Source organism: Aythya marila (genome assembly GCF_965140915.1).
Source record: "Aythya marila genome assembly, chromosome: 3".
Taxonomy (NCBI): Eukaryota; Metazoa; Chordata; class Aves; order Anseriformes; family Anatidae; genus Aythya; species Aythya marila.
The window spans coordinates 62,030,225-62,040,940 of NC_139044.1; the positions used below are offsets into that span (position 1 = coordinate 62,030,225).

The 10,716-nt window shown below is 39.3% G+C and overlaps 1 protein-coding gene across 2 annotated transcripts in view; it reads right to left on the reverse strand.

Moving 5' to 3' along the window:
• Positions 1-10,515, reverse strand: part of MDN1 (midasin AAA ATPase 1) — a 94,345-nt gene extending 83,830 nt beyond the window's left edge. For both annotated transcript variants that reach the window (XM_082755594.1, XM_082755593.1), the window contains exons 1-7: positions 10,404-10,515; positions 6,543-6,769; positions 5,692-5,916; positions 4,487-4,594; positions 4,206-4,401; positions 2,141-2,350; positions 729-860 (exon numbers count right to left, since the gene is read on the reverse strand). In XM_082755594.1, coding sequence (XP_082611720.1) covers positions 729-860; positions 2,141-2,350; positions 4,206-4,401; positions 4,487-4,594; positions 5,692-5,916; positions 6,543-6,769; positions 10,404-10,502 — 1,197 coding nt within the window. In that variant the 5' untranslated portion in view covers positions 10,503-10,515. The remainder of the gene's footprint in view (positions 1-728; positions 861-2,140; positions 2,351-4,205; positions 4,402-4,486; positions 4,595-5,691; positions 5,917-6,542; positions 6,770-10,403) is intronic.
• Between the last annotated feature and the right edge of the window lie 201 nt (positions 10,516-10,716).

Here is a 10,716-nt window from a genome sequence, read left to right on the forward strand (position 1 = left end):
ACAGGCAATGTTTCTTGGCTTTCTTGTAAACTCCCTATACTTTGGAAGTGTAGAATCCCATAAACAAACTGTCAAGGTTTGTCGGTCTCAGAAAAGGATGCTTTACAAAACAGATATGAAAGAAAACTCTTTGCAGAATGTCCAGTAGGCTTATACAGCAAGACATCTTTATGACATCATTCTTGGTAGAGATGTTCTTTCAGCAGCCATCACTTCAAAGGGGAATAAATCTAACAAGTACTAGTTCTGGAGCTCAATACAGGAAATCAGCTATAACCTATATAACGACTTAATACAACAACACATTTTTGATATCCAATACAGAAGAAATATTTTTTTTTCTAAATGACAAAAAAAAATCATTAGAAGATCTTATCATCAACACTGCTGTAATACAGTAACTTAGTATTCTGCAGTGTCTGTGGCCACATTTGTTTTCAAATATTGAAACACAATTTAAAAGACATATAGCTCATTACCAGAGTCACTTCAAATCCTCATACTGAAGTCTGGCATCAGAGCCAGTGTCATGACTGCTCTAAAACAATGACAACAAATGCAGTGTAACAGTCTCTGAACAAAGACAGGTTAAATCTTTTTAACTCACTGTTACAGGGGTAGTATTTTCAGCACATTGCTGCAGAACTCGCGGTGCTTGGACTCCAAAAATTGCTAGTATAGTATGGCTCTTAAGACAAATACTCTATAGCAAATAATAACCTACATACCACATCCAGAGGAGCATAATCAATATCCTCCAGAAGTATCCAATGCCCTTTGGTAACAGCTTGTGTCAAGGTTCCAGGCTGCCATACAAACTCCCCTGGGACATCTGTACAACGATACATTCCAAGCAGCGTCTGTGACAGAAACAATCAGCAAATGAGAGACTTGTTCATTGCATGCTTTCGTAACTCAAGAGTAAAAACCTCATGAAAATGACCAAAGTTGGCACATAAACACTTACATAGCCTGCACATTATTAAACAGTTTATCTGATAATCCCAGTAATATGTGTCCAGCATTTTGTTTATTTATTTTTAAGTTTCACCCCTCCAAATATATAACCTAACCAAAGCACAGTAACTGAAATGAACTATATCATTGGAATAGTATTTACAGAGCTGTACTGCCATAACTAATGAACAAAAATCAACAGCACAACACGCTAAACTGCCTGGAGTTGCACTGCACTGTATCTTGCATTTTAACCATCTCTGACTGAGCTGCTAACATAAGAGGAGTTCTCAAGGAAGTTTTTCAAAAGACACAAAACCAATCAAGTTTTACATTTTGTGAAGTGGTAACTTTCACATTTCAGCATTCCGTAAATAATTAAGTTTATGGTTTCACTATTTCACATTTTGTACCTTGAACTTTTATCACTTTTTCTTAAAATGACTGTCTCTCTCATGTACATGTATATGAAAAGATACTCTTGTGGAGAATAGCTGTTGAATAGTGAAGTAAGCTGCTCTATGCAGGTAAAGGAGGTGATTTTGTATAGCTAATAAAAACCTTCAGAGAGCACTTCTGTTAACCACCTCAGAAAACTAAGTATAAATTGAGACAAACAGTATTAATAAACTCAAACTCACAAGCTCAGTATGCAAATCCAAAAGACTGTGAATCTAACACCAGAAGTGAAGATATTTCTACAGGTAAATCTAGATCCCTATTCTGTAACTGCAAGCATCCTCAAAGGGTCTTTCTTCATTTTATCTTCACCAAAAAGTAACTGGGATCAGATTAAACTGACAATGACCCATTTAAACATGGAAATGAAAGTGTCCATACAGTCTTTGGCAGCAGCTTCCATCATTTTCAAATCAATTTTTGTAAAGCTTTTTTTTTTTAAATACAAAATCAGCAGAGCTCTTGCACACAGGAGAAACCCTGAGGAAATGTATCTTAAAATGGATCAGATACAGCACAATTACGTGCAGAATTTACATCATTCACTTGAAGAAAAACCAGTTAAGCTTCATTATTCTTATCAATAGCCAGAGCAGTACTACAAAGAATTGAGGGTTGTGAGATCCTTCAGGGAAGGGTTAAATTTCATATTATTAGAAAAGCAAGTCCATACTTCAAGTAAGCATGTCTGATCATTGGACCATAAAACAATTTCATCACTTACCTTACTATCAGTTTGATCCCCAAGTTGGACTTTTAAAATATGGGGAGGCTTTGTTCTTCCTGTAGCAGCTGCTAAATATTCAATTAAAGAAGTTTTGCCACATCCTATTGGTCCTTCTAATAAAACAGGACTTTGAAATGCTACAGCAATAGCAAGGTTTTGAAGATTTGTGCAGGCAGATTCAACCAGAACAAAATGGCTGGTGCTTTCCTGTTGAAACATAAAATTCATAAAATTTGAGTTACTACACTGAATTCCTTTATTTATTTATTTATATATATATCAGTTTTACAACACAGAACAATTAGGAAAGTGAGTAAGATGACTTGAAAATTTTGGCCTGCAGATCTGTCAACACACATCAAATAAAATAAAGAATGCTAGAGCTATGGACTATAAAGAACGTATTTAATGACTGATATTAAAATAGATTTTTATCAACAACCTATTATAGGTGAAACACTTAATATAGTATACGCACAATTTGTCCCCAAAGGGAGTTCACGCTACATTCACAGTACAGACATAGTAACTACTCAATCATTGCATTCACATCAGTCAAATACAATTCACAATATAAATGAAATTAAGTCAGAATGAATCTCAATCACAGAGAAAAATATTCAAACAGCAATTAGACTGAAATGATGCACTTATGAATACTCTAATGTTGTATTTTCTTCTTTCTGCACAGGCCAAAGACTGAGATCATTAAACTCAATATATAGAGGGCAGGGGAGACAAGTTTGGTAGAATTTTTGCTTTATTCACGTTGCAATGAATACACTTCATTGAACAGTAATTTATCAATATGACAGACATGCCTCAAATATATTAGTGACTGTAGGAGAGAAAAATACCAGCATATGGCACAAAAACTTGTGCTTTCTTGCCAAAAGGCACAAAGAAGAAATCCAAATATATCCTGTACTGAAACCAAATTCAATCTCTTGTATTTTAAATTTGATCTTCATTTCAAATACATGAAACTATATTTCTCCTGTAACAATGCTAGTTTTTAAAGAGTACCTATCTTTTTTGACAGCGCAATTGCAGCAGCAGTGACACTACCATGCAAATAAAAACCTCGCTAAACAGTTCAGTTTCCCTTGCTGCAGTGAATTCCAAACCATATTGTCAATGCTATAGGTTAAAAAAAAATTAAATTACCAAAGCTGGGGCGGGAAATGGAAAAATTGGGAGGAAACTGCTCTCATTCTTCTGTTACTCAAGAAATTCTCAATATTAGTAGTTTTCATCCATCAATATCAGGTAGTTTTCATCCATCTTTGTCATTCATTTGTAGATGTGTTGCAAAAATGGATAGCAATACACTGGCTAATTAAGAGCTAGAAGTTTGTCTAAGCGAGGGAACCAGTGAAGAACACTGACTGCAGCTACAAAGAAGAACCCGAACAGTTTGAGATGAATAGCATCTCAAGAGAAAAGAGGTTAAAAAAAGCTACTTACTGAAACATATTTATGCACTTGATCAACTTGCTAAAACTGTAAGGCACTACATTCTGTGTTACACTTCACTCCACTGAAGTGGAGAAAGTAAGTTCCTGCTTACCTCTTCACCTGTTTTTCTGCCTTCTAGAAGAGTAAGCAGCAGCCTCATTTTCCTGTGTTTTAAAAAGTGAACTTTGGAGAAAGGCTATTGATAAGATCCCCTTGTAGCACAAAACACTACCTCACACGTGTAAAAACCGTGTCAGATCCTTGCTTTACTCAGTTGTGGAAGTAACACCCTAACTTGGAATGGAGACACTATACAAGACTGACTATTCTCTTATAGCATGTTTTCAAGAACAGTTACAATCAAAATTAAATGACCAGGACTATATATTTACTGCTTCATTCCGCTGCCACTCCAACTTGTACGTAGTGCCAATATTATATTATACATCACTAGACTACAACACACATTAAAGTAGATACAAATCACCCATCTCAGTATCATTTAAGCAGGAATAAAGATAAAGTCAGCTCATAGCATTTAGGAATCCTGAAAAAAAAAAAAAAAAAAAAAAAGAAGGTACAGGCTTAACTCTGGGTTACATACCTGCTGCTCTTCAGAAACAAGCTGTAGTCTAGGCAGCACAATACCACATACAGCTACTACATTTGCAGACAGGTCATCTGATACAACATGTCCTTGTTTATATTGCACTTCTTTCTCCTTTTGCCAAAATGAGGAGTCTGGATTGGCCAAAACAAGGGCTTGTTCCACATTCTGCGTTTGAGACTCTTCTAGTAGCCTGTCAAATCCATATCCATGTTTATTAATTCAGCTGAAAACAATCCACAAAAACAAGTAGCGTTCAATATTTAAAGAGTTCTTACTTCAGCCTGAAATGCGTCAGCTCCTCAGGATTGAAGATCTTCTTCAGGAAAGACAGTTTATGTTCATCATTCATGCATGTAACCAGAGCAAGACAGTTCGAAGTATACCTAAAAATTTTATTTGGAACAAAACATGTCAAAACAATCTTAAGAATTTTAGTTTGACAACTGTCACTTGCAAATCAAAACACCAGTTTGGGAAAAACACACAGAAAACTTTCTCTGCAGAAATTGGTATGCTTAGTTAGTGGTATTAATTTTTATTTATTTTTTTTTTAAAAAAGATTTTTCTCATATATTTTTCCAGATAAAAGCAATTATATCATGGCATACTGTCTTGTTATTAACACACCAACTAGCTAGCTTTCCTTTGAATGACTGAACATTCAACAGAAATACAGTAAAAAAAACAGCACTTTCCCAAACAAATGGAAGTAAATGTGTAAGACAGTGAAAACCAAGTTTTCTTTGCATGATTTTTCTCCTGCCATTTTCTCTTCTTATTTGCTATTTCATGATATTTCTAAAATAACCTTAATACACAGATCTCAAGACTCGGTGCCAAAAGAAGCAAACAAATCCCAAGTCTTGGCTTCATAGAGCCTAGCTGTCTCGCAATACGAGAAAATTTAATAGAGATCATAAATACACTTTTCATTTATTATACCACTGCTTTTACCTTCCAAGAACAAAGCTTTCAATGAGCTTGGGAGGGTTAGAGGGAAGAGGGGCAGGGTGGTAGAGCGTTCCCAGAAGATTGGTTCAGGACAAAATTTACAAGTCTGCTCATTCACTTCAGATTATTACCTGAATACCAGGGAAATCCTTTCCAGCCAAATTAGTCATTCTATTTCTTTTTCTAAGAGTATCTAAATTCACATTATCCTGGCTGATATATTTGACAATCTTCATTCTATCCTTCCTAAATTAAGTATCTTAGTTTAAAATAATGAGTTACTAATGCAATGTTTTGTTCTTCCAGCAGCGCTGAAGTGATGTTTCACCAAATTCACCACCTCTCATGAATCCAACTTTGGTAAACTGCAGTTATGTTAAAGGATAATTCAAATTGTAAAAAGATACCATTGTCACAGATTTTTCTGGTTTTGTCTGGATCTTTTCTCTTTGCACATAAACACTTCAGTACAATTCAAGATACCGTTATGTCTTTTCCTTGTAAATGATCTGGGTTTTTTTTAACTTACCAACGGACTAAAGTGTCATGACTCCTTAGGAGTGGGATACACACGCTCCAGTCCCATAATTCTCGGAAAACTGACTGTTCCTTTTGTAAAAACCTATATGCTGCTTCCATGAGGTCGCGTAACTTCATTCGTCTGCGCCCGTATCGGACTGTGTTTGCATCTGAGCTCTCCAGGAAAAGCCTCTGGAAAACTGGTGATGTGTCCTTAAAATATCTTAAAGCAAATCTTCGTATGAAAGAGAAAGAGAGAGAGAGAGAAAGAGATGGAATATGGACATTTAAGCCAGAGCAAAAGAAAATAGTCACTGATGTTTTATTTCAGAGGTCCTGAAACACTGATTGATGGTATAGCTTGAACTGAGGTTTGTATTTAACTTTGTCCTTGCCTAGGAAAGATGACCAGTTTAGCAATCAGCTGTCAACAGATACTTTACCTTATTAGAGATCATTATTTGATTAGCAAGAACCATTTTTTTGGTGAAATCTTTTTGATTTCTCTTGTTTACTGAGAAAGTAATACTGATTTCCACTCAGGCAACTTTGCATTCTACTGGCCTACAGGTCTAATATAAGATACAGACATTCTGATTGTTGGCAGTTTTCAAGTCAGCTGTTCTGTTTTGCTCTCATTCTGATCGAATAATGATGAAAATAACATTAGGTATTACCAAACAGTTTAAATAAGCTGTGTTTAAGACTTGTGCTTTCTAGGTAATTCTTTCAATTGAAAAGACCTTTGCTACTGGGGGAGACAGCCCAAAGCCCTGTCACACCACCTCCTCACCAGCAAACACAGACGTTCACACACCCCGTACATTCAAACACCGCGCAAGGCGGCTCTGCGCTACTTACGGCAAAACATCCGGGTGGTCAGCCACCAGCTTGCTCATGGCTACACACAGCCTTTCATGCCGATCGTGGTTGATTTGGCCGCCAGCTTTAATGGCTTCTGCATTTCGTTCCAGCAAATCCAACAAGATTGGTCGGAGCTGACGGCCAATTAATAGAGTACATTCTTTATCCAGTAATAACTGTGCTAAAATATCCAGGATGCACTGCCGGTCATGCTGAGTCCAAGTCTAGAGGAAAGGAAGGTAGGAACAGGTTAAACATGGAATGATTTAGACTTTTAACTATTCATACAGGATTCACGGTGAATTTTACAGGAACAAATCTTACAGAGAAACAAAAAAAAGAGAAGGGGCAAAATTCACAGTGCAAGTACTTACTTGATACAGCTCTCCATAGTTTAAGAAACAAGGGAAACAGAACATATGATATGAAGAATGTCAATACATAGGAATTACAAAGAATTATAAATTCAAGTTGTCAAAAAAGGGAGCTGTTACTTCCATATCAGATGCAATTATGGTGAATAATGACAAGATGCATGTATTTACAGTTTTGAAGTCGAGATTTTTTTTTCCATTCTTCTTACTTTTCTATATTTTTTGTACCTTTATGCTCTTGTCTTTGACCTCATGTTATTACGTAAGCACCGTTCCACTCCCATGACGTTCAGTGCAAGTAATTCTGATTTGTGAAAAATAAGGATTAAAGATCTGAACTACATGTTTTGCTCCTAACTTTGACCCTCCACTCTCCCCTTCCTCACTGACCAAGCAAGTGCTCATCCCATCAAGATGTTTTTGTGTTTCCTGGCAAACAGCAGTAAATACAACCAGGCAAGGTAGCTTTCCAAACAAAATAGTCACTTACTGAACTCCTACAGAAACATTCTACAATTCAGGTGGTGACATTTTAGCTAGATGCGCTGTCAATTTCTGCCTTACCCAGACTTTTGCTATCTGTGTGAAACCTGCAGCTATGCAAGGATGGTTTCCTTGTTACCAGAGGTCCTTCACACCATTTTTCAAAGGTGCCCTCCTAAGGTTATACCACCACTGACATCTTTTAGAGCATGTATGCACTTGTTCAAGTTCTTTTGCATCTACTCCTGAATTTGAAAAGAAACACTCCTTCATTCAGCACACAACAGGGTGCTTAATTTATTAACCAGAGCTTCCCACATCAAAATAAAAGGAACAAATCACAGTAAAACAGTAAATAAACGTAAATGAGCCAGTCTGATTCAGAAACATTCTGTAGTTACATGACTACCGGGCACAGAATCCACTAGGAATTTTGGGAGAGCAAGCAATTTTTAATCATTCTGTACGGCACCCTTAGGACAAGTAAAACTGATAAAAAAAACTGATCACAGTGGCAAAATTCTCATTCTATAAAGAGACGGTCTGTTGGATTTCACAGCCTGTCAGAATTTAAATCAAAACTTTTTGGAAGAGAGTAATACTGTCAGAGAGGAATTTTAACTACCAGTGATTTCCTGAAATACACAACTTTTAGTGAGCAAGAAAGGACAGCTGATTAGAAAGTGTTTAATGTCAGTGTTCAAGTCCAGGATCTGTGCCCACAGTTCCAAGCAGCTGATTTACGAAAGCATCGCAAAGGCCTGACCCTCCAAATGCCCAACAAATGCACGTGTCATGTCTTATTACCCAAAGAGGCAATACAGAGAAGCCACGTTCCCTCAGATCAGGTCTAGTAGTCCATTTGGCAAGAGGATCCAACCTAATCCCCCTCCCAAAGTCTTCCACTGGGAGGGAAAATTGAAGGGATTTTCCGCATTAGCACGCTCTCTAGATCCAGGATAAGAGCAGCAACAGAGAGATGTGGATATAGACCAAGAGAAAACAGAGCTGGACCACTTATTTTGGCAGCTCTCCAGGTCAGCAAGATAAAGGAAAACTGGAACCTGCACTCCTCTTGAATCCACAAGCCTCAAGAGAAGGGAGGAAGGGAGGGAGGGAGAAAAGGCAGGTGGAATACAGCCTCACAAGGAGAAAGTGGTGATAACTTTAGCCATCTGCAAAGCAAAAGAGAACTTCCTACACCTCCTCCAGCACTGCGCAGTCAGCACAGTTGCCAAGGACAGCAAAAATGTTCCGAGGCTTTTGCATCATCAATGTGCTTATTAGCAGATTGCCTCAGAAAAAAAAAAAAAAAAAAAAAAAAAAAGAGCTCTTCAAAAACTAGAAACAGGACATGAGAATACACTCTGTGACAAATGCAATGTACCTTGCCTTACTTATAAAGCTACATCTTAAAAGAGTTACATCTTAAAGCTTATTTAAACTTTCAAACAAAAAGCTGAAGCCACATTTTAGGAAAAAACAGGACCAGGCTGTCTTAGCTGTCAGGACACCAGGACATTTTTCTGACGACCAGTGAGTAACTGGGCAAATGTAGGACAGCTACATCACCTCTTTTTTTTTTTTTTTTTTAATAAAAAAAACATCTGTTAGATCTCTGGTACCACACAGAGCCAAAAGCACAGTCCAACAGTTTTTCTAGGTGGTACAGAAATTTATAGTGGCATATGGATATCTGCCACAGTAAAATACTGAACCATTACTGCAGCTGTGCTAATGGAACAGATCGCATGTAAAAAAAAATGTATGTAAAAAACAGTATGATTTTTTTTTTTTTGGAAGTTTACTTACAAGCTTTTGAAGAGATGCAGCACAATACGTAGTTACTTGAGCGGTTTCGATATGTGTGAATAAACCACTGGTATCTACAGAAATTGCAGTTCTATTTCTGAAAAACTGCAGCATACAAATCCTACAAAACCTACTGTTTAGACAGTTTGCTTAAATTATCCCAAGACAGAAAGCCAGCAAATGAAGGCTGTTCTAGATAACTTTTTGTCCCATTTTCCTCATTAAGAACACAGAAATTTGCTGCACCTTTGCAGAGTTAGTGGCACGTTAATATCCTAAGTAAAAGGCTCTATTTCTGCTACATACTATAGGATAATCTTCCATCACACAAAGAGCATCTTAGCACAAATCTCAGAGGATTATTCCTTAATTTGGTTGTGGGCAAGTTCTGTTAGGTGCAAGTTGTAGAATATTGAGTAAATAAGACAGGAAAACACAGTTAAGAGAAAACACACATTCTGGAAATCTGGAGCTAAGTTGCGTACAAAGCAACTGGTGGAAAAACGAGGTAAAAATAACCGGAGCCTCTAGCTGTTTAGCAGCAAAACAAGACTGTCGTACAACTAAATATGTAGCTTCAAAGCTTGGAAAGAGCATGTTGGTTTCCAAAAGAATACGTTGCTGTTCTGGAAGCTCTGCAGGTAATCAGCCTGCACCAGTTTCCAGCTGTGGACACATTTAAACCCCAAGCGCCTCCCTGCCAGCTGCTGCCGGAGGGTACGGCCCCGTTCACACCCAGCACAAGCTCTCAAATACAGGCATGAAGAAATGTTTGAGTCAATTCTACTCCGATCCTGTGATTTCGGGGAAAAAGGGAAAAGCCACCTGTCTGCTGATGGATTAGCAGCATGAAAAGTTTTCCCCAGCTGGTACCGACCGGGAGACGGCGGTTTGGGGTGAAAACGTCAATATTCCGGAAAAATACGGTAACTTCGCTTTTCAGCCTTCAAACGCAATAGCCAGAAAGGTCCAAACCCTCAGCAGCTCCCCCCCTTCCACCCACGAAGCCCCCCCCACCCCCTCCCCAAATTCCTCCTCCTGGGGCTGCCGGGCTGGCAGAGCCGCTGCCGCGAAATGGCGGCGGGGACGGGATGGGAGGAAAAAGGGGGGGTGAGAAAGGGGTCGCGAGGGGGAAAACGGGGGCAATAAGGAGGGAAGCGGGGGCGCGGGGGGTCACGGCGGCGCTCACCGGCTTGGCCAGGAACCCGCCGAGCTCGGCGCCGCTCCGGTCGCTCCTGGCCGCCAGCAGCTGCAGGGGCTGGGCCAGGGGGAGCCGCAGCGCCGCCATCTTCTTGTTGTGGGGGGGGGGTAACGGTAACTAACGGTAACGGTAACGGCACGGGGGGGGGCTCGCGCCCAACCGCCGGCACCCGGCGGCAGCCACGTGCGGCGCGGAGCCGCGCGCGCTTCCGCTGCCCGCTGGCGTCACCCGGCCGCGCCGTCACGTGCCGGGAAACGGAGGGAGGGAGCGGGGGCAGCCCCGCCCACCGCCGCGCTCCGAA